Below are 25,042 nucleotides of genomic sequence, written 5' to 3' on the forward strand. Positions count from 1 at the left end.
AAATTAGACTCTCTTATGCCCCGGAAATCCCATTACTTATGTGTGCAGCCTTGCCACATGGGTGTAACTGGCAGCGATTGACGACCTGGGCCGGGGACAAGGGTTGGCTACCATAGGAGACCTATATGAGGAGGAGGCCATGATCCCATTCAATGACCTGCAGGCCAGTTATGACCTGCCCAAGGGGGATTTCCTGTTGTACTCTGCCCTCACTGTGGCCATATGGAAACACTGGGTAGGGGGCTCACTGAACCAAAAAAGTCACTGTGCTTCCAATATGTGGTCTTGGCGACAGGTACATTGAAGACAGTTAGGTGCTTGTACAGGCGCATAACGCAGGAAACGTTACTGCCCTTATCGGAGTTGAGGCCCAAGTGGGAGGCCTGACCTTCAAGAGGCTATCCCAGAGAAAACCTGGGGGACATTAGTGGAGAGAGCTTGGAAGAGCACCAGAAACACCAGATTCCAATTGTTTTTATATCCTGCATAGAGCATACCTCACCCTGGAAAAGATTAGTAAGTATTTCCCGACCCAAGCAGCGGTCTGCCTGCGCTGCAATAGAGAAGGAGCAAACTTTAGGCATATGTTCTGGGATTGCCCGCACCTGGGAAATTTTGGAGGGGAAGGTGACAGCGTTGCAGACAGACATCACTGATAGAGAAATAGAGCAGACTTAAAAATACTGCATATGATCCTGGTTCCCTCACACGTCCAAAAATAAAATTACGAGTATGTTTTTGGACATGGGCCTCCTACTGGCCAAAAGGGACTTCACCATGCACTGATAAGCAAAGCAGGGTCCAAACATAGCAAGATGAAAAGCAGAACTCCTTAAGTGGGCTGAATGTGAAGGTGTGATCAGGATGCAGATATCAAATTGAACGGGGAGGGAGAGGGCGCTGGAAGCTGCAAGAGCTTGGAAAACGTTGGTTGTAGCACTTAAGATCCCTGAGGACACTGAGGATGAGGACACAATAGGTGATCCCCCGGCAGGAGTAGAATAAGCTATGTAAATCTGAGCGACGCATGGAACCAAGGGACCTGCTACTAGGCACAGCACACTTCCACCCTGTCTGTTCGAAATTCCCTATAATGTTACTCTCAGTCAATTCTGAAACCCAACATAGAGTGGTGGAATACTGCAAATCCACAACCTGATTGCAAGTGACCTGCCTGGGGGGAGGGGAGGGGAGGGCAGGTGGAAGTTGTGGGAAGGGAGTGTTCGAGGCATATGGGCTGCTGAATTCATATCTGTGCATAGATCGCCGCCTAGTGTTGGGTCCGGATGATTGCACATTGTTGTCCTGGAAGAGTCTTCGAAGTATCACGAGATAGGTGGCTCCTCCCCTGGACTACAGTGCGCATGGGCATCAACTCCATCCTCAGATTGTTTTTAGCCATTGCGGCCCAGATGGAGTGAAACTAAGTGGATGATGACCATGCTAGAAGTATGTGTGAATTCTGCAGCTGCTACGGGCGCCGGGGAGGAGGATGGGCGATATGAATGTCAGCAGCCCTACATGCCAAGAACAGATGCATACTGGTAAGTAGCATATTCGGTTCGAGGCATGTGGGCTGCTGAATTCATATCTGTGCATAGAATACATAGCAGTCCCTCCATTAACGGCGGCCGCCGTGCCAGCTGCAGCAGTTTGGAAAAGTGTTTTGAGAACAGCCTGCCCTACAGCTGCCTGCTGTTTGGAGTGCACATCAACACAATAATGCTTTGTAAATGTGTGTGTGGTAGACCATGTGGCTGCTCTACATATGTTTTCCAAAGGAATATTTCCAAGGAATGCCATGGAGGCCCCCAACTTTCTGGTGGAGTGGGCCCTTGGTGGAATGGTGAGAGTACGCTTGGCTTTCAGATAGCAGATCTGGATACATTTAACGATCCACCTAGCAATACCATGGAAATGGGGTTACCTTTGTGGTGTGGTGCAAAGGCAACAAAGAGTTGCTTAGTCTTCCTAAAATCCTTGGTCCTATCGATGTAATACATCAGGGCCCTTTTGACGTCAAGGGTGTGGAGCATTCTCTCCGCCAATGACTCCGGATCTTGGAAGAAAACAGGCAATTCAATAGTCTGGTTGATATGGAATTGAGACACAACCTTAGGAAGGAATTTAGGGTTAGTGCGAAGCACTACCCTGTTAGAATGAATTTGAATAAATGGCTCTTGGATAGTTAGGGCTTGCAGTTCACTAACTCGCCGTAGCGACGTAATCGCTATGAGGAAAGCCACTTTCCACGTCAAGAATTGAATCTCGCAGGAATGCAGTGGTTCAAAGGGAGGACCCAACAGCCGGGTGAGGACCACATTGAGGTTCCACTCCGGAGCTGGTGGAGTCCGCGGAGGAATGACTCGTTTGAGTCCTCCTAGAAAGGCCTTAATGGCAGGCACTCTGAAGAGTGAGAGGTGCTGCCTGCTCTGGAGATAAGCGGCCATCGCAGATAGATGTATGCGAATGGAAGCATAGGCCAGATTACATTTGTACAGATGGAAAAGGCAACAGATGATATTCTGAATAGACGCATCTAGCGGGTTAATGTTGTGGTCTGCACAATAAACGACAAACCGCTTCCTTTCGCCGCATAGCATGCTCTGGTGGTGGGCTTCCTCGCCTCCTGGATGCTGAATGTCGCGATGGCTCTGCGTCAGAAGGCTGGGCGTGAGACGTAGCCTCTGATGCGGTACCACAGACAGTTCTAGAAACGTGGTGTACCATGGTTGGCGAGCCCACGTTGGAGCAACCAGGATGAGAGTCATCGAGTGCTGCCTGAGCTTGTGTGCCACCAGCGGTATCAGAGGTGCTGGGGGAAAAGCGTACGCAAATTTGCCTGACCAGTTCATCCATATCGCATTGCCCTGCGACTGTGGGTGTGGAAACCTGGCAGCGAAGCTTTGGCATTTTGCGTTCTCCCTTGTGGCGAACAGGTCTATCTTTGGTGGCTGTACCTGCTGAGCAGGTCCGCCATCTGGTTGTCCTTGCCCGGCTTCGAAGACTCTTCCAGGACAACAATGTGCAATCATCCGGACCCAACACTAGGCGACGATCTATGCACAGAAATGAATGTCAGCAGCCCTACATGCCAAGAACAGATGCATACTGGTAAGTAGCATATTCGTTATAGACGGGACTGAGGTTAAGTTTCACAGTCCCAGAATCAAACACAATACCAAGTATCTATGCTGGACTGCGGGGGAACAAAGGGACAGCTGACTGTAATGAGCTGACCGGCACTCCTTATGTTATGTTACTGTCTTAATTGTGTTCCCAGCTGGTCAATTGTAATGCTGATCTATGATAAGATTGTTGCATAATCGCTACATGGAGCCTTTGTAAAACCTAACAAAGTCTGTTTACAAACAAAATGGTTAAAAGGAACCCAGTGCACTTCAGACAAAATTGCAAAAGATATCAAGCAAAAGGTGGGGGGTGACCATGTCAAGAAGGAGCCCTTTCCTACACACTCGATGTTGTTTGTCACTGATTACACATTGCCGCGTCTTTCACGAAAGTCCTGCTCATGCTCAAAGTCACTGGTATGGACTTGGTGTTGGTCGAGAGGCTGCTTCAGCTTGGCAGTGGATGTCCTCCATTAGGTCTAAGTGCAAACATAAGAAAGTTAGGCTGGATTCATACCCATCACGCCACTTTGATTCCAAAGAGAAGGTAGATGGGCATCATGATGTCAGTCGCATGCCTTCGAGGTCTCCAGCCACAGAACTATTTTGTCAATGTGCCCAGAGTTTCCCAGGTCGTCTTCAACCCTCGCTGCTGATAGAGCCATGATGCAAATATTTTGTGTGCTTCTAACGCGCTTTGGGGTACCTTTGGGCCCCACAGAACCACTGAGGTCTCCAGTTGGAGGGATACTGGTGGTGGGTTCGTCCCAACGCAGCCTGTCCCTTTGAGACCTGTTACCAGGTCTGTACCTCAACCAGTATAGACTTCTACTCTGGCCCGAGATCCATGCTGGTTGCTGCCACCCCAGTACCAGTACTAATGTCACCGACCTCGGAAGATGATTCAGTTCCGACAGCAATGTTAGACCCCAAACTGACTTCAGCTCGAGCTCGACCAATGTCTCGCTACAAAACTACAAAAGCTCCACTACTTGTCATCTAGCCTTACTCTAACCCAGTGCTTCTGCCATGTCACAACTACTAGCAGATAGACCATTAGCTTTTTAGTTCTTACTCTGGCTAGGCCAGAAGGTGGGATCCCCATGATGTTGATGATGATTGGAATGGCTTGCTTCCCTCTCATTATAGCGATAATGTTTTATACATTGGTGTACAGAATGCCTGTGGGCTTGATACATCTCCTGAGGCAGAGATTCACTCGCCAAATGGGCTACCAATGGAAGAGGGTGCCACATTTGCAGTGCTGATTCAGAGGGCAGCAAAGCACTAGAATTACAACTACCATCCAAGACCAAAATGAACATTATGACAGAAATTCTGCAGCATGGTTCAGCAACATCTGAGCCCATACCTCCTGTTAATGATACCCTCACAGATGCCTCTATGGCTACTTGGCCATCCTCTGGAATGGAAATTGAAGAGGATTGATGCCATTTCGCAAATTCATGTTTTCTTCCTTCAGTCTGCACTGCGGTCGGTAAACGCAGTTGTCTGCTAGTTTGCTACACGCACATGCCCTTTAGGACATGTCCAGTGAGATCATACGGGCAGTCCCGTAAGAACTTAGTCTCTTTGGCCCAGATAATGCTTGATGGACAGGCCGTGATCAATTAATTCACACAGGATTGCCTGGCTAGCAAGGTCAGTACCAGTATTGTCCTTCGAAGATACATTTGGATGCATTCCACAGGATTCTCCAGAGATGTTCAGGCCTCTGCAATGGATATGCTCTTTGATGGGCCCTGCCTCTTCGGTGAGAACGCAGACACAGCATTGGAATACTTTGAAGAAAACAGGGGTGCAGCATGTTCCATGGGGCTTTTAACCCTTGCCAAACAGTTTGTGCACCAGGTCTGAAAGTTTAGAGGTTATTGCAGAGGGCTGGCATATAAACTGACATAGCCTTCCCAACCTGTGATGCAACAGAAACCCCAGTACTTTTGAGTCAGGTGATGTGGGTCTGGCAGGCAGTGTATGGGTCAGCAGGTGCACCAATCTTTCAATTCATCTTCCCTTCAACTTTAGTTCTCCTGAGTAGCATATCCCCAGCCAGTTGGGGGCAGAATTCAATATTTCCACCCAAGTTGAAAAGCCATTACGTCCAACAGATCGTTCTTACCGATAGTTCAAAATTGCTATGCCCTGCTTTTCATGTCCTCCTCACCCACTCTTCCCCACACCAGGGTGAATTTTGGATGTGCACCTGTCCATCCTGTTACAGGAGGTGCACTTGTTGCTTTCCATGGGTGCCATTGACAGAGTGGTGGCCTCAGAAAAGAGGCGGGTGTTGTTACTCTTGGTAATTCCTCAATATGAAAAAGGACTTGGGCCTGGACCTTCGACTCGTAATTGCCTACCTTCAGAATGACAAATTAAAAATCCTCATGCTGGTCCAGATCCTGTTTGCTCTGGACCTGGGCAACTGGATGTCCTACCAGGACATGCTTTTTTATATTTCCCTCCTGCAGTCCCACAGGTGTTTTTTGTAGTTTAAAGTAGGACAGTAGACTTTTCAGTTTGCCGTGCATTTTCAGTTCATGAAAGTAATGGCAGTTTTTACTGTCCATCTTGGAAGGGCATGTGTACCTGTTTTCGTTTTCCTCCACCTCATAGACTGGTTACTGTAGATATGCTCACTGCAGTCCATCATGGACCACCTGCAGACAATGGTGGACCTTTTGAAATTGTAGGGATTCACTATAACTGAGCCAAAATCTCCTCAATGAATCCAGGAGAATCAGCTGTGATCCCATTGTATCAAGCTTGGTCCTGGATCCAGATGAGAGTGGTTATCAAGGGCCTTTGAATTAGTCTTGTGAATCCTCCTAGTCAGCTATGCCAGGTGGTACGTGCGTGCTTTGCATTGGATGTTAACATTCCAATAGACAATCTTGCTGATGCCATTCAGGTGCTTATGAAGGCTGTTTGAGACTTGCAGTGGTGGCTGCTCAAACACAATTGGTCCAGCAATAGACCCCTCTTTAGTCTACACCCAGAACTAACCTGACAATGGGGATAGGCGTGTCACTGCTGAGCTGGTGTAGGTGGAGACCAGAGGATTTTGGCCAACGGTGGAGGGATGGCTCCACGCCAGTTTGCTGAAGTTGTGGGCCCATGTGGCTTTGATGAGGAGACTGGTCCGGATTCTCTCAGACAACACCACTGCTATGCGTTACTGTAACATGCAGGACAGAGTGGGGTCCTGGGTCTTGTGCCAGAAGGCCTTGTACCCCAGGAGATGGTTGGAGTGCCAGGGCATCTTCCTTATAATGAACCACCTGGTAAGGTCCCTCAATACCGGAGTCTATGAGCTGCGTGTGCACCGTCTGGCAGACCATGACTCAAGTCTACATTCTGTAGTAGCGCAGGGTATCTTCCAGCAGTGGGCAGAACCCTGGCTAAATCTTTCATACCACTGTTGAGAATGCACAATTAGAGTTTCCGCAAGATGTATCAGCAGTTAGAGTATCCACCAGAAAGAGCATTATCGAAGGTATGAAACTTGTTCATTAAGTAGTGGGAACACTGGGCCCTCTATCTCTAAGCAAAGGATTGCTCAGTTGATTTTAGCAGAAAGGCCTGTTTTAGTGGTGAAAAGCTGATTACTAGAGACATGACCGTGATTCCAGCACTTTTCTTTGGATTTCCTTTGGTGACCATGTGCAAAGCGGCAACCTGGCTTACATATGTTGGGACAGTGTTCAGAAACTTGTTTCTTTGAGGTGGGCTAGAGTCTCACCTTCCAAATTTTCATTTGTATTGGTTGCTAGCGTAAATAATGGTATATGAATCTGTGAAAGAGCCAATGCTGGAGGAGAAATAATTATCTGCAGGTACAATTTTGATGATTGGTAAATTTAATAATTTCATAGTTTCACATGCAACCCACCCATCTTACCTCTTCACAAGACTGTTTGTACTTCTACCCACTCTTGTGCTTTGAAAATCTGAAGTAACACGTCATTAGGGGGAGTTTAGTACTAAGTCACCTTCACTGGCTGCAGTGCCGCCCGTATAGTAAAGCTTAAGTGTTTAAAACTCTTTTTAATGTATATGATTTTAATACTCCTCTGTTTAACACTTGACAGATGATTCCTAGCCTGATGATGGTGGCTAATTCAAGTATGCCGAATCTATATATTATAACAACTGGAAAATTGTTTTTACTTGTCAGTATTGTTTCCTTATTAAAGGTGAATGGTACTGCTGTTAAGAATTTTTTTCTTTCTCCTTTTCATTGAAAGGAAAGAACGTGATGTTCTTCAGGAGGAGTTGAAAACCACAAAAGCAGACGCCAGGGCCATGCTGCTGAAAATGGGAAATGAGATAACAGACTCCTCTTTTGAGGTTACTGAAGCCAAGGATAAGCTACTGGGTCTAATGGAAACACTTAAGATGGCGCTGGAGGGAGAGGTAAGACTTTAGAAATCTTATCTTCAGCATGGTTTGTGTGATCATTAGCTTCAGACAAGAATCCTCTGTGTTGGAATAGTGTCTTTGGCAGTTAATACCATCATAAATTTAAATCTAGGTTTACTGATCCATTTCCATTTCCCAGAAGTAAATAAATACGGATGCTAATGGATGTACCAGCACCCCGGTTGGCCTAGTAGAAAGCCAATGTAAAGCCAACTGGCTGTGGGGCACTATTACCTGGTAATCCATCAATAGCTGTCCTTCATATATTGGTTCCTCAAACTGCTTCACTAGTTATGAGTCCAGTCGGGGCTGCTCAAAGCCCTAAAGGTAAGAACCTATCAGTGAGCCTGCTGCATTCTGCGCCATTTACTCTATACAGTAGTTCTGAAACTTGGCCCAAATGTCCAGGACCAACTCCTGAGGATGGCCTTTGTCATGGTTTTTTGTCTGTGTTTATATGAATTAGATTCAATGTTTCTAATTTTCCGAGATTCAATGTTTCTAATTTTACATGTTAAGGAGTGGACCGCCTTTGACCCTCTCTCAGCATTACATTTTGCAGGCTGTCTCCTTAGACATGAATTGTCTAGTTCGCCCCTTACCGTCCATAAAATATTAAACGTTTTTCTTCAGCTATTTATTTTATGCTGCTTTTAGAGATATTCAGCTTTTGTCTCTTGTTCCTATTCAAACATCGTAGAGGTGTAAGCTATATTTTGTTCTCCTTATGAATGTGTTTGCTGCATCACACACTACATACCGTTGAAGGAAGCTGGCTCTGTATATACTATACCCAAGTAAGGTATAGTGTGCGGAGTCCACTGGATCCCCAAAGGTAGGCAGAGGTAAAAGTGGATAATACCTTACTCTCTATTGGTGGTAGTGTGGGTAAGTAGTAAGGCTTTATCAGAGGGTAGTGCAAGGATGTATTTTACACACTCGGGCAAGAAATGATTTCACACACTCAGAATCTGAACTCTGACCAATTGTTTTGTATGAAAATATTTCTTTGTATTTTATTTTTAGAACCAAGCCAGACTTGGTGCAGGTAAGTAAAAATAATATTTCTGATGGATACATCTGCCAGTGGATTCCTCACCTTGTGAATATCCCCCTGCGTCAGCAACATTTGGAAATTCTTTTTGTAGCTTTGTGACGACGTGGACGATGTCACAGAAGCACGGCATCGCGCGCGGCTCCGCTGACTTGACCGACACCATAATAGGCCCACATCGGCGTGATGACATCAGTTCCCTTTTTTCCGCGTCATCGACGCGAACGGTTTTCGAGGGATCCTCTGTAGCTTTGATAGTAACTTTGTTACTGTTTCTTGGTTTTCGTGTTTCTTGTATCGCTTTTTCCTTGCGAGATGTCATAGAAGAAGACCGGATTCAAGCTGTGTGGTGAATGCGGTAAGATGATCTCGATCACGGACCCGCATGAAGACTGCGTTTGGTGCCTGGGCTCGGACCATGATGTCCAGGGGTGTCCATCCTGTAAGAAGATGAATCCCAAGGCCCTTCGTGAGAGAGAGGCAAAACTCCTGGTTGCCAAGATGAAATGTAAAAAAGACCGGAAGAGCTCGAGGTCGCGGTCAAGGCGGTCGAGGTCTCGTTCGAAGTCGCCCTCGAGGTAGTCATCGGGGCATGCTTCCAGATCCGCTAAAAAGAAGCACAAGAAGAGGCAGCATGGATCACTACATCATTCTGGGAAGAATTCGGATTCGAGACCGAAGTCGCCGATGAGGAGACATCGTAAAGATGAGATTTCTCCTTCACCGGAAGTTCTAGATCCAGAAGGTGAGGCCTCGCTATTGGAGTCGCCGGAGCATCCACCGACTCCGGTGTCGAATCCCTCTCCGGTTCCGTCTCATACACCAACTCGAGAGGAAGAAGAGGCTCCATTGCCAGAGGGTTCGAAGACTCCGGTGCATCAACCCGAGGTAGAGGTCGAGATGGCTCCGGTTCCTTGAGAGCAGCCTGTGGGTTCGTACCCTCCTTTTCCGGCCCCAGGTCAAGACACTACACAGTTTTTAAACGCGATGTATGGAGTCTATTCAAGAGCATTGTACCCCTCTGGAGCACCGGTTGGTCCCATGGGTCCGATGGTGTTTAACCTGGGATGCCACCAGTCTTATGCTTCGGGGCTGTTCTTGCCATTTATGCCGGCTCGGACACAGCTTTGGCATTTCTCGGCGCCGCCGAAGCCATCGACACCGAAGCTTTCGGCGCTGATGCCGACGTCACCGGCTCCGGTCCGACCTCGAGAACAGCGGCCTGGTCCTCTGGCTCTGAGCTCGACACCCGCTCTGTCGGTGTCGATTCCGGATCCGCCAACGCCGTTCCTGAAGGAGAGGTCGATGCATGAGGCCCAGAGACTCCTGGAGGAGCAAAGATACCTAAAAGCCAAGATGGAAGAGGGTGAGCTAGAAGAATCTGAGGATTTCTTTGACGATTTAAGGGAGGCTAGTGGACTGGACCTCTATCCTGATTGGGATTTAGCCTCTGTCTCGGATGCCCCTACTAAGGATGTGACTCCGTACCATGCAGTCATCAGGAAGGCGGCGGACTAATTGAATTTGACTCTTCCTACTGCAGAGTACAAGTTGAACATTTTGACAGAAGTCCTCCATTCGCCATCTTCTGTTGTGAAGCCCATGCTTTCATTCAATGAGGCTTTGACGGAGCTGATCTTAGAAGTGTGGAATAGACCTTTTACAGCTCCTGCCTTTTCAAAAGCTGTTGCGAGAAGATACAGGGTGGCTCCGGGTGACCCGGACTTTTTATCTTTGCATCCTTTTCCAGAGAGCTTGGTTGTACAGGCTGCCTGCTCTAAAAAATCTGCAGGTGCTTTTCCTCGGGTGCCTGGGGACAAGGAATCAAAAAAGGACCAAGCTGCAAAGAAAGTCTTTTCATCGGCGAGTATGGCTCTCAAGTCGACAAATGCTACATGTCTCTTGGGTCGTTATATCCATGCATTGATGGATTCTGTCAAACAGCTGGCTCCTAAGATTCCAGAGGAAGATATAAAAAAAATGAGGTTCTGGTTGACACTCAGGCTGCTGCTCGGCAGGTCATTCAGAGTGGGTTAGACACTGCTGACTCGGTAGCGAGAGTAATGGGGTCTTCAGTTGCCTCCAGAAGGGCGGCTTGGTTGAAGTCCTCCGAATTCTCAACAGATGTCCAGGCTGCCTTAATGGATTTACCCTTTTAGTGTTTGGGTCTTTTCGGGAAAAAGGCTGATGCTGCGTTGGAGAGATTCAAGGACAGCAGAGCTACGGCCAGATCCTTGGTTTTGCAATCCAGGGGAACAGTAGGCAAAAGGTATAGGGGTTTCGGAAGGTCCTCCTTTCGTGCCTACAATCAGTCGCAACAGCAGTAGCAAAATCTGCTGTAAAAATCTTACAGGGGCAGACGGAGAGCTCGTCCTCTAACGTCAAGCTTCCTCCTCCTCCTCCTCCTCCTCCTCCTCCTCCTCCTCCTCCTCTTCCCACCCCCCTCCAATATCAGCAAAGCAGCCCTAGATCCGCCATTCCGGATCATGCGGGTCCTGTGGGGGTTCGGCTTACCTATTTTCTGCGGGATTGGGAATCGGTCACATCGGACCTTTGGGTTCTCAATCTCGTGGAGAATGGGTATGCTCTTCCCTTTCGGGACTTTCCTCCGATTTACCCTCCTTGTCATGGGTTTTGCTCAGAAGACCACCTGTTGCTTCTGCAGGAGGAAGACCTGGCGTTACTAAGAAAAGGTGCGATAGAGGTGGTACCGGAGCAGGAAAGGAGTCGGGGATGCTACTCCCGGTATTTCCTGATTCCCAAGAAGGATGGCAGGCTTCGTCCAATCCTGGACCTCAGGATCTTCAACCTCTATCTGAAACAGGAGAAGTTCAAGATGCTCACCCTTGCAAAGGTTCTTCAGGCGCTGCTGGAAGAGGACTGGATGGTGTTGATAGACTTACAGGATGCTTATTTCCACATCCCCATCCTGAAGTTGCCCAGGAAGTTTCTCCGTTTCACTGTGAGTTTGCAACTTTACCAGTTTGCGGTCCTTCCGTTTGGTCTTACTACTGCGCCTCGAGTCTTCACCAAGGTGATGGCGGTAGTGGCGGCCCATCTCAGAAGGTCATGGATTCCAGTATTCCCTTATCTGGACGATTGGCTGATCAAAGCAGAATCTCCAGAGAAGCTGCTCCGTTATCTGCAATGCACAACTCAATTGTTGTACACAGTTTCTTAGTTTTCCATACAAAATACCCTCCGCACCCAAAATATTTTCTGAGGAAAACAGTCAATGCAATCCTATGGAGAAAAATTGGGTTATCGTTTTGCAGGTAAGTAAGCAACCTTGAGGGTTGAGTTTCTGGGATTAGAACAAGGGTTCCCCCAGGGTCCAGAAAGACTGGACCTCAGACCGGAGCCGATAGGTGGACGACAGAGAAGACGACGAGGACGAGGACGGCTCCTTTAAGTGGGAGTGGTCCGAGCCGGGAGCCTCGCCCTGGGATGACGTCTCGACCTACCGGTTGGAGAAAAAGGAGGAAGCCCAAGACTCGGCGTGTGACGACACCGAGGAGGAAGTTCGTGAGGAGTGCCGAGACCGTGAACCAAGAGAAGGACGACGCGAAGCAGAGCGGAGAAGCCGAAGAAGAGGATACGCCTGGAGGCCAACGTTTCCACGAGTCGCCCAGCCGCACTCACGGAGGAGTGTGGCTCTCCCAGGTACGACTGAGGTTGTCGAGCTGGGTAGGGAGGCTAGGCGGGTCCGCGAAGAGTTAGTGCCGGTATACTTTTCTTCCGAAGCACTCTCCCCGTGACTCCCCGCATCTTCTGTTCTCCCCCCCTTCTAATTGCACCTCCCTCACGTTAGTGCACTCGAGATCAGTCAATTTGTATATACATTTACAAGAGCACAGGTGACTCCCTCACCCCCTGGGCTCCCTGGCAATCAAGTACACAAACGGCTACCTGATTGTACCCCTCTCTCTTTTGTCTCTCCCGCTTATATTCCGGAGGGAAAGTCTTGCCCATCAAGACCTGAAGCTCCTGCCATCATACATTGGTCGAGTAGCCCACCAGGAGTTGCCTTCATAAGTGGGTCCCGAACATCGAGGCCACAACGGATCCCCCTGCGCCTACTCGGGAAAGACTATCCAAGAAAAAGAAATCCATTGTAAAAATAAAACCTTAACTACCTCGATCCAGTCTCCAGTCCCTTTCTCCGACCCCGCCACATACTGCTTACTTGTTTTGATTTCAAGCATGTGTATATATGAAAGATCTAGTGCTGGAGAAGAAAAAGGGTTAGTACCAGCAAGCATATTTGCATGCTACTTTTAAGGCTACTACTTAAAATATTTTAGTCCACTTACCTGATTCATATTTTATCTTCATTGATTGAGTTGCCATAAATGTTGCTCCGATTTCAGAAGGCTTGGAACACAGTACATTATCTTGCTAACCAAGTTTTCTAGAAACAGTTACGTAGATGTTTTATCATGGCATCCATCAGAGTATGGTATCCAAGGCAAGAAAAGAAGTAAGCTGCTCCTCATGAGACTTTGTGAGAGATCTATCCATAGTGGAGTAGATAGCATTCTGCAGTTCAGAATATACAGAACTTGTTTCTGAAACATGGGATCTTTCATAGATTCAAAAGCTATCAAGCTGTTCCTCACGGTCATGCAGGAAACCCTTCTTAGGCAATGCTTATGTGAATTATGTGCTGATGTGCAGTTTTCTTTTATAGTTTACTACTTTATTCATAAACTATATGTAGTCTACAGTACAGATGTTGCCAGCAACTTCTTCAATTTACCAGCATACATTTTTCATGTTAAGGCACCGTCAGCGCCAGAAACAAGATGTATCTCCAGATGATTCTGACAAACAAACATTTTTAAAACATTTCATATTCTGGCAGTAAGATGCTTAAATGCAGTTCTATTATTACTGTGCATTTCACTGTTACAAAAGTGGAAGAGTCCTTTAAAAAAATCATTGACTACTCAGGGGGGGGGGGGAGGGGGGATTGGAATAAAGGCATATTATTTGGTTGTTTCAATTATCTGGAAAGGCCAAGAACAAAAGGCAGAAATGGGTAGAGGGACATCAAGAACAGCTCGTAGTTCATATAACATGCCCACACTGAGAGCCAGTTCCATTTTGTAACATAAATGCTTAAGGTAGAAGGCATCCTGGCTGCCTGCAGAATCTGTTGACAATGTTCTGGAAGGTGTAATGTGGCAAATTTTTTATTCTGAACTACTATGTCATTCTCTGCAACTGCTGTGGATTATGCTGATGATGGGAAATATTTCAAGCATGTCAATCTATGCAGCCTCAATCAATGGTTGGACAAATACAGATTTATATCTATTATTTGTGTGTGTCTACTGAAACATTCCAAGTTAAAGTGACATAATGGTTCCAAAGCAAAACCTGAAAATCCCAGAACTTCACTAGTTATGGGTTTCTAAATGACTTGGTGGCACAACATTGTTTAGTGATATGTATTCAAACAAATTATATTTTATTGTTTTTATGCCCAATGGGGATGCACAGCTCTCAAAGTCCAGTAGTCAAATGTGGGTGAGAAAATAGTTTCATCATCATCATAACAACTTTATTTCGACTTATTTAAGTCATAACAGTGCATACATTAAAATACAACAGTTCAGGTTAATCATCCAAGAATGAATTTGTAAGTGTGGCAATAAAAAACGATATGACAAAGTCCAGAACATTCCAAAAATTAATACATAATAGTATTTAGGCCAACACATTTAAAAAAAATAGTTTCTGTTATTTCAAATTGTGTTAAAATATTCCAACGTAGACACTCCAGCCAATGTGTTTCATTCCCATACTGGGAACTTCATCAGGGCAAATGAAAAAGGTATGAAACGGCTTGTATCTACCGCCTCACACTGGCATGTTTTCGCGTACCACAATCTTAAGTGAGGTAAATTCTCCCACGGTGAATGTGCGTCTTTAAATGTTCGTAGTTGGCCACTGATTGATAGTGAACGTCTTAGTAGACCTGATGCATTGTGAGTTGTGACCCAACCAATAAAAACCGAAATAACCAGACAAAGAGGGAGAAATACTCGCACAGCTTCGAGGAATTATCATACTTCTGATCACTGTGCTGGGCCCCAGTGCAAATACAGGGGACCAAGTTATATAGAAACATAAGAATATTACCTAAGGAATTCGACGTGGTATGAGATTTAGTTTTGTTATTTGCTTTTTATTGGTTGGGTCACAACTTAAAACGCATCACTTCTACTAAGACCATCACTATCAATCATTACCTCACTTAAGATTGCGGTACGCGAAAACTTGCCAGTGTGAGGCGGTAGATACAAGCCGTTTTATACCGTTTCATTTGCCCTGATGAAGTTCCCAGTATGGGAATGAAATGTGTTGGCTGGAGTGTCTAATTCAAATTTGGTTAAAATTATCAAACATAAAGAAACAATTTTTCCACCTACCTTTGACTACTGGACTTTGTGAGCTGCGCACCCCCATTGGACATAAAAATAATTTCTTGATCTGGAGCACAGTGACATTGCGCAACGGCTGGCTTTGGGGTAGTTTGCGCCGCAAACTCACTAACTGGGACTGTCGTGAGGTGCGAATCTAGTGGTCCGCCGTTGCTCTACTAAATTATATTTTATCCTCAATTATATCATCGGAAATGTTGGTCGTATGGTAATATGGGTTGTCATCACTGATGGCTTTGTCATTTGTAAAGGCATCTGTTGTGTCTGAGGTCCTTAGCAGTTCAATCTGGGTGCAAGCTATGGTTTCAGTATTGGACCACAACTGGTGAATTTCAGGGGTTGTTAGTTTTTGATTTGGAAGCATAATGCCACTCTATCTGTTTTGCCCACCAAGCCCGTAGGTTTTGTAATATAGGTGTATTTTAACTGTTTATATTCCAGTGAGTTTCAAAGATTTTTTTATAGGAACTTTAGAGGTTGGTTTCAGGGAAATTGTCTGAGAAGCCAGTCCCTACTGAGTATGACTTTTGGCTATGATCTTTGGGGGATGTATGTAGGGCTTGGTCGGCTGCCAGGCGTTGCCCGAGGCCTGGCACTCTTCCCCCCTGTATCCCAGTGTGCATGTAGTGACAGATCCTGTGCCCATCCTCCTGTGCTATGTAGCTCTAGCTATATGAATTATGCTGAAAATGTATTTTATTTTTAAATTTTTATAGGCTGTGGATGCAGCAGTTCAATGGGACACAAACTCTCCTGCCAGCAACACCAGCGGTGCAGGGACCGTATTTTGTGTCAGCAGTGTCTTGAAATCCAAACGGCATATAGAAGGTATGTTGTGAATCTCTTGCAAAAGAGTATTGGAAAGCTAGATGTTACATAAAGGAAGTCCGCTTCATTTTACAGCATAGGTTCTGTGTATTGGTGACCCTGAAAGGTAACACAAACTGAGTTAGACCCAAACTAATCAAGACACAGTTTCTGACTGTTTTCCTTTCTTTTAGATCAGCCCAAAGAATCAACTCCTTCCATCCTGGGGAATGAAACAAGCGCATTCACTAAAGTTCAACCAACAACTCCAAAGCCAGCAGGTACTGTGGATCCAGTGCCCCACTTGCCACCTAGACCACCAGTGTTGTCTCTGTGCAAGGCTGAGATTAGAATTACCTTGTTCGTCTTTTCTTTTATTAATTGCTATGTTTTGCATGGATGCTGTCTCTGTGCATGTATCTGTAGGTTAAGGCAGTAGGATTGATGCTGAGCAGGGATACATTGTGCAAGCATTGTGAATGTAAGTGTATAGGATGAGTAAAATTCCTTTAACCAACTTTAATCACATGCATAAAATGATGGGTTTACATGTTGGTGTGTCTGGCCCAAATGTTTTCTAATTCTGCTTTCTCACCTCATGGAAGGAGTCACTCACCCAACTCTGTTCCCTTTTCCCTGAGGTCTACCATATCCACAAACATTGCATTTTTTAGCCTTCTTGCATAATTCCGGAGCAGATTTAAAATGGGGAAAGCTATAATCTTTCTCAGTGTTTTCATTATAAAAAAACATTTTCAGTTTCAAAAAAATTAAATTCTCATTGAATTAACATGAAAACAATCTTGAACCTTCACCAGAAAGAAACTTCAACAATGTCACAGGTAGGAGGTCAGGTGCTTCGAAGACCCAGAATGCGTTCACTGCCAGTTGCAACAGTTAATTTCTGATGGATACTAGTAACTGCAGATTATCACCTTTAGAATATCCAGAGGTGCTAAACTGGATCCGTATGATTTTTCTGATAGATACATCTGCCGTGTGGATTCCTCACCTTGTGAATATCCCCCTTGCGTCAGCAACATTCGGAAATTCTTTTGTAGCCTCGCGCCGACGTGGACTCGGACGTCATAGAGACACGACATCGCTCGCGACTCCGCTGACGTCACCGACGCCTACAATAGGCCCACGCCGGCATGATGACATCAGTTCCCTTTTTTCCGCGTCGTCGACGCTAACGGTTTAACGGGTTACTCTGTAGCTTCTAGTTTCCTATTACTTTGTTTCCTTGTTTCTCCATTCTCTGACCTTTTTGCTCGATTGTCATGTCGACAAAGAAGACAGGGTTTAAGCCTTGTAGAGAATGTGGGAAGATGATGTCCGTTACGGACCCTCACCAAGACTGCATATGGTGTTTGAGCTCGGATCACGACGTTGAAGGTTGTTCATCGTGCCAGAAGATGAATCCGAAGGCTCTTCGAGAGCGGGAATAGAAGCTCCTGGTGGCCAAGCTTAAAACTAGTAAGGTTAGAAAGTCTTCGAAGCGCTCGAAGAGATCGAAGTCGAGATCCAGGTCGAGGTCTCGTGAGGCGTCGGCTTCGAAGTCCTCGTCTGACCACGCTTCCGGTTCTCGGAAAAAACATAAGAAGAGGAGGCATGAATCCCGTCATCATTCAGGGGATAAGTCTGGATCAAGATCAAGGTCTCCGCTGGGTGCTTTGGGTTGACTACACTGTGCCCTGGAAGTAATGACTGCAGACACATATAGGAACCATACAAGCTCACTGCCATAATTTATTTTATTTATATGCCTTCGTACATGGATCCGGATATACCTCCTAACTTTCTGATCAGTTGATGAGTTTTTTTTCTGCCAAAATTATTTTCCAGTGTGCAATGGAACATGTCCCTTCCTAAAACGACAGGGTTTAAGCCTTGTAGCAGATGCCTGTGACTGATCCCCACAAGTTATGTCTCAGGTGTTTGGGTTAGGGCCATCACTCCATAGTCATGTGAACTGTGTGCCCTTCTACACCTGTGGGCTATTCAAGATTGCAAACCTGTACATCACTGAACTTTGGCAAGAGTCTTATAAGTCCTGTTCCCGCTCAAAGTAGAGAGTGCATACCAGTTCCACTGTCTGACCTTCTCCTGTAGCAGGTCTTCAACATGGTTTAAGTGTTTGGGTATGTCAAAATCTAAAAACTCCAAGCATACCTTGTCCCTGCCATGCCACTCTCCTTCTGAGAATTTGAGAGGTTTGCAAGTTGTTCCCGATCTTGTTTCTGTTCTGCTGCTGAGGAGTTCCTTCTGCAGGTGATCACGATGCTTCATGAATTTCTGGTGCAATCAGCAACGCACAACAGGATGAGGCATTCAAGAAAGAAAATTGCTGGACCCTTCCCATCTCCTCTGGTACACCTTCCGGCCCCAAGGATCCATGGAGTCCTCCATTCAGGTTTTTAGTACAGATGAGTCCACTCTTAGCATACTCTGTGATTCCCAAACATCCTTTGGGTTCAGCCCGGGCTCCGAAACATACTCCACGACCAGCACCTCAAACCTGTTGGTGCCTTCCAAGTTGATACCTGGATCACTCCTGACTTGACTTGCCTGTGTTCACACTGACTCAGATAAAACGGCACCTTTGCACAGGAGCTGCCATTCAGAGTTGCAACAACTATTCAGATTGGATACTGACCAAAGCTGGCCAGCCTTTGGCCATGAAGAAGCTGATGAGGATGTATTACCCCCTCAACACAATGAACATTTCCATTTGGACGTATAAAAGGTAAGTGTTCTGGGTACTTCAAAGAAAGAGACATCCTCATTTGCTGTGGTCTCAGATGGGTTGCTGAAGTCCTGGACAATTTCCGTTTGGTGAAGTAAATACTGATGTGCTCACTGAAGTTGTGCTGGCTGGGTAGACCTTCTCTGAGTCCTTGCTGCCTTACAACAAAGCCCTGTCTGATTCCCTCATATGCACCTGGGCTAAACCTTGTTACTGGCCACCTGTAAATTGACAGGGTAGCACGTTGCCATAGACCTGCTACATGCGGCCTTGCATTTTGGATTCATCATCTTCCTATGGCGAGCTTCCAATCGCAGGATCTACCCAAACTCTCCCTCCAGATAGCAAGATGAAGAGACTTGAAGCATTCAGAAAGGAACTGTTCTCTTCAACTAGCCTTTCCTTTCGATCCGTTATCACCAGCTGTTTTCTGGGTAGGTACTCCTACGCATTAGTCAACTTGGTCACAGAGATATTGCCTTCAGTCCCGGAGGAGTTCCCCACCAATGGTGCAGACCATTCAGATCTGCCGTGATATGGCCATGTATGTCATACTGTTGAACCTGGACATCACTCACTGTTAAGGCAGAGCAGTCAAGACTAGAGTGGTGCTCTGGTGCCATGCGTGGATGAGACCCACAGGCTTCTTGGGTGAGGTTCAAACAAGGCTAATGGGTTTTCCTTTTCTCTTGACTTACCTCTGATGAGAAACCCAACTCCTCCCTAGACCACTTTAAAGAAAGTAGAGCCACAGCATGCTCCCTCAATCTCACTATTCCTGTAAGGCAGTATCTGCAACAGTGTGGTTGTCCATACGCGAATGGGTTTTACATCTGCCCATCCTGTGCTCCGGCAGCCAGTGTGTTCATCTTCCTCCATGGACACCTCTCATTGAGCTCACTGGGCACTGCCTGACACAGTTTGGGTGTGTGCTGTTTCAGGCTCTGGGACCGCCTAGTTTCAGGTAGTGCTAAGTGGCAAACATCAGCCAGTCTGAGCTCGCGTCCCAGCACAGCTCTGTGTAGCCCCTAAGCCTAGTGCTCATCATATTTTGATAATAGACCGAAAAGAGGTAGGCTTAATTGGTTTCCAAATAGGTAATTAGCAGGTTAACAATACCATCAGAAGAGGCCTGCTAAAATGGCCGACTAGACTTGTTTTTCCGGCGCTCCCACTAGCAGCAGGGAATCAGACAGAATCCTGCGGTCTAACTTAAACTCTGACCCCACAGTTATGCTCTGAATCTGGTGACTTTCACCCTAGGAGTCTGGGACGAAGCGAATGGCCATCTAAACTTCTCGATACACTCCGAATGGAAAACAAAATTGAGGCGTTGCGGACCACCAGCACCATCTTGGACGACAAGATGATGATACTCTGAGGCTTGAAACAGCAGAGAGGTGTGCTACTCAGGGGCTTTGCCGGTCCAAGAGACGTCCTGAGGTGAGGAGCGGTGTACCACCGAGCGGCCACAGTGTGGCTGCCGGTCTTCCCGTGGAGTTGCTTCCAGGGTGTGTGTGTGGGGGGTGGGTTGCCGACCCGTGGGGAGCCGGAAGACACTGGTGAGTCAGAGACCGTCGCGACTAAGAGTCCCAGAGACGCGGGGCTGAGACTGATCGTAGCCGGGGAAGACCGAGGCTCTAGGGGCCACTAAGCTATTGAGTGGGTGGGCTGACCCTAAACGGGCCAAGGGCTATGCAGGGCAGCCCCTAGCAGAGAATGTAGAGTACGCCGGAGGGGTTAGGGGGGCCGGGGTGTTGGTCTGACCCTAGAAGAGGTGTGATGCAGGCCAGGCGAGGCCTCTGGGGAGCGGGACACGGGCTCCCAGTTAAATGACGCAAACCAAACAAAGATAAAGTCTACCCTACAGGATTAATTAAGCTGGCTCACTAGGAGTCCATTAGGATATATTTAGCAAAATTGAGCTCACCATATTCTAGGACCAAACCACAGAATTAGCCGTGCGACAGTTATAAACACAATATGTTTTTTATTTTCATTTTATTTGTTATTTATATTTAAACAACGGATCATTATTGTCATTTTTTGTTTTACAATAACATACTTAAAAGGTGATTCGCAGTACACAGTGGAATTTCATAAAATCTCTAAACTAGCCCCAAGTACCACACTCCTCACACATTCAAAATCAATCATTCAGTCAAATAACACATTCACTCAAACATCAAACTAAACAGTCATCCAAGATCCTCAATGTGGTTCCAGAGTGACAAGTAGAACCGGTCCTGCAGAGTCTTCTCAGCACAACGCTGGAGACCCCAGATCGTAGAAGCAGGACAGGAGATAACGCCAACGCGCGTTTCGGTGCCCGGACAGATCTACTGCCGCACCTTCATCAGGGCATTCACACGAGGAAAATGGGGAGGCAATAAATAATACACAACAGCAAATCTGTGGTGGACAAAAGAACAACCAATTGCAAGGTTGATCATATTCAGACAAAATTTCATTAAACCATCATAATTAATAATTATCACATATATATTCTGCTGCATTTCCATCGATATTTTTAGACACAGGATATAACAAAGCATTATTCATCATTTGCATTGATGTACCAATCCTTATATGTCCACTTTGGTCATATATGCAGTGAGTTCAAAATTGCACAAAATGATAGAGGTCAATAAAACATTCGAATATCGCCCGAAAGTCAGGCTCAGGAACATCTAACTACCACCCGCAACATTCATTCATCTTTCAGTGCCCTATTCTGGCATATTCCCTAAAACCTGCATAAGTTAGGAGGGGAAGAGACCAACCGCGGGTTCCTTTAAAGTCCAGTAGATCTAACTCCCAGGGCACAATCGCACATTTATCATTCACTTTCATCCAACAGCATATATCATAAATTACCTCATCCAAGAACAAACAGTGAAGCCATCTCATCGATAGAGGGTTTCTTTGAAGCTTCCGATATCAATCATCACATCAGAGGGGGAGGGGGTTTCTTTAGCCTCTCTCTGTCCTTAAAAACAGGATGCCTACAAACAACCAACAAATAATATATAATAAATCAAATCAACCAAAAGAGATAGAAGCCACCCGCAATGATTATTAGACGGCTTCAAGTCGAGCCCAGACTCACTTGGATCCACTAGTACGCTCTTTATGTGATGGACAACGGAATCAGCTTTTCACGAGAAGTAAAACTCGTTAGGTAAAGGGCCTCCTATACCGCGGGCGATCTGTCCGAGGGTCTGAGAAAAGGTATTAATGCTTGTATTAGGATAAATGTTCCTAAAGTCTATTTGGACATAGAGAACCCATGTGAGAACAGTAACTACGATAAACCTCAGTAGGGGTATCGTTAAAGAATCGATTTAAACAGTTGACCCAGAGATTTGCACAACAAGCACTTTAAGAAAGGTGCAGGTTTCGACATACGATCGCAAGCCAAAGCGACCCAGCCTTTCCCTAAGTGTGACGCCTTACTCATTATCTCTCGAGGTCGGTCACCTCGGAGTGCGGCCAACCGCAACAGGCATAAAGAGAAGGTTCGAGGCATGTGGGCTGCTGAATTCATATCTGTGCATAGATCGCAGCCTAGTGTTGGGTCCGGATGATCGCACATTGTTGTCCTGGAAGAGTCTTCGAAGTATCACGAGATAGGTGGCTCCTCCCCTGGACTACAGTGCGCATGGGCATCGACTCCATCCTCAGATTGATTTTTTCCGCCATTGTGTTCATTGGTTCCCTCTAGTCGGAATCGATTTAAAAAAAAAAAAAAAAAAAAAACTTTCCTAAGACCAAAAGGTCTTTAGTACACGTCGGTATTGTCTTGCGTTCGGTGCCTAACTCTTCTAGCTCGGTTCCGAGCCGGATTCCATCGCCCGCGTGCTTTCGACGCGGAGGGCCCAGTCAACGCCTCGGACCCTATCGACTATTCATCATGGAACGAAGTCCGTTCAAAAGATGTCCCATCTGCAACTCAAAGTATCCCCACATCGACGTCCACCCGGTGTGCAACAAGTGTCTGTCGCTGGACCACGATGAAGCCAGTTGTATGGCTTGTTCCCGCTTCAGGTCCAAGAAGACGCTTAAGCATCGACGCGCTGAGCGCCAGGAGGCCCAGCAGACTGCACCGGCGCCTACAGGCATTTTCGATGCCGGGGATGTCGAGGAAGAAGTTACCGGGGACATCGGTGACAACCTGTCGAATCCCGCGTCGGACGTCGACTACGACTACGATGCGGACGCAGAAATGTTCGAAGCTGAAGAAGTCATCGACGAGGCAGGGGACGACGACTGGGCCCTTGGGGCCATGGAGGATAGCTCGGACGAGGAGCTACCTTGCTCGGACACTGGAATCGTACCGATTCATAAGGCTCAGGTCGAGGGATCGCCACTAGGCCTTACCCAAGATCTTTCGATGGGTTCTACAGCCCCGCCTTCGGGCTCGGCCACGGACATTGCTATTGAGCCGCACCCTGGTAAACCAAAAGCGAAACCTACGGTCTCGACACAAGATACAGCGCAGGTGCCCGTCTCGAAACCGAAAGTGCGCATCACTCTGGTCGGATCCAAAGCCTCGGAGCCCTCGGCGCCGAAGAAGCAAAAGGGTGTTGTCGAGCCGAAGGCTCAAGTCAAGGGCGTTGAGACGAAGTCTGCCGCGCTAAAGACTAAAGTCAAGGTGGTCGAGCCGATTAAGTCAGCGCTGAAGGTGGTCGACACCAACAAAGGACTCGGTGACTCGAAGAAAGGACCCGGCGACCCGAAAGTTCACGAGACTCCGCGTCAACAGGATAGGGCCACGAGCGGCGCACCCCAAGAGTCCACTACTAGTGGTGGCCCGAATGATCCCGTCGACTCGGCACGGCTGTCCGCCGCGTTCACCAAGAAGGTGACGGACTCCCTAAAGCGTATCAGGGAGAAGGCATCTACGGTAGGACCAACAGATCCTCCACCTCCGAAGCCAGTCGAGAAACCTCACAGGGCGTCGACGCCCATTCACTTTATGTTGCTGCCGAAGGTGGCGCCGAAGGCTTTCAACCCTAAAGCGGTCACCAGTGTCCACGAGAAGGTGTCCTCGGTGCCGAAGTCGTCGGCGGGGGCGTCCACCCTGAAGCATCGACAATCTTCGGTGGGCGAACAGCATGAACATTTTATTGATGCCGAGACGGGCAGACTTTCCCTCCACAAGCGGAAAATTGCCCCGGAACAACCAATGGAGTCCTACAAGATTCCCCTCAAGAAAAAGAAGGACTCTGCTTCCACTCCTGTCCTGGTGGAACCAATTTCTCCACAGACTCTAGATGTCTCGCCCACTTACTCTGATGTGGACGCTGGGGAGGGGGATGATGAGGATGAGTACAGCTATCCTGTCTATACAGACCCTGATGATACCAATGAACCCTGGGCTGCTGGTGCTGACCCAGGTGACCCTCATTCTGGACAAGATACTCAACTCTATTCTGTGAAGACGTCTCCTACAGAGGACTCTGCAGCATTCAATGCCCTCATTGAACGGGCAGCTAAAATTCACAACGTCCAGCTCCATGCTGACCCTATTGACGTCGATTTCCTTTTTGATACCTTTTCAGTCTCAGAAAGGACTGTAAAAACTCTACCTATGTTAAAAGGTGTCTTAAAACATGCTGTAGAGCTATTTAAAGAGCCTACCAGAGCAAGGGTGATCAATCCTAGGATTGAAAAAAAGTATAAGCCGGCGCCTACGGATCCTACCTATATTAAAGGGCAGTTGCCTCTGGACTCTCTTGTCATCTCGAATGCCCGGAAGAGGGCTAATTCTCAGACAATGGGTGATGCTCCTCCCCCAGACAAGGAATCTAAGGTCTTTGAGGCATCAGGGAAAAGGGTGGCAGCACAGGCTGCCAATATCTGGCGCATTTCCAATACATAGGCGCTTCTAGCGAGGTATGACAGGGCACACTATGACACACTGGAGACCCTGTTGCAACACCTGCCTGATGAGTACAAGGAGGCAGCTGAGATGCTTATTCAAGAGGGGAAGCTGATCTCTAATGCTTCGATTAAGTGTGCACTGGACGCGGCTGACACCGCAGCCAGAGCGGTCAACACTAGTGTTATGCTGCGACGACATGCCTGGCTGAGAATCTCCGGATTTAAGCATGTATGATGTCTTCTCTAAGTCTTGGTACCCCTCTGGAGCGCCTTCGGGTCCTATGGGTCCAATGGCATTTGGGGGTGCCTCATTCATACGCCCCGGCACCTTTCATGCCATTTTTGCCGGCTCCGACCCCACTGTGGCAGTACCAGGCTCCACAGAGGTCGACGCCGATGCCGGCTCGTCCGAAGTCGATGACTCCAGTCGCCCGCTCCAAGCAAGTCTTTGGAACATCCTTCTAAGCCTTCGGGTTCGGTTCCGACGTCAGCTCCGGCGCCGTCGGAGTCGACAGTGGATCCGGCT

At 47.1% G+C, this 25,042-nt stretch overlaps 1 protein-coding gene across 1 annotated transcript in view; it reads left to right on the forward strand.

The window, feature by feature from the left end:
* The window catches only part of SPAG5 (sperm associated antigen 5), a 643,746-nt gene that overhangs the window by 351,582 nt on the left and 267,122 nt on the right, over positions 1–25,042 (forward strand). Inside the window, exons 17-19 of the mRNA XM_086955159.1 lie at positions 7,397–7,565; positions 15,791–15,902; positions 16,076–16,162. Of these exons, the coding sequence (XP_086811285.1) occupies positions 7,397–7,565; positions 15,791–15,902; positions 16,076–16,162 (368 nt within the window). The remainder of the gene's footprint in view (positions 1–7,396; positions 7,566–15,790; positions 15,903–16,075; positions 16,163–25,042) is intronic.

This window comes from Lissotriton vulgaris, chromosome 2_1 (genome assembly GCF_964263255.1).
Source record: "Lissotriton vulgaris chromosome 2_1, aLisVul1.2, whole genome shotgun sequence".
NCBI lineage: Eukaryota > Metazoa > Chordata > Amphibia > Caudata > Salamandridae > Lissotriton > Lissotriton vulgaris.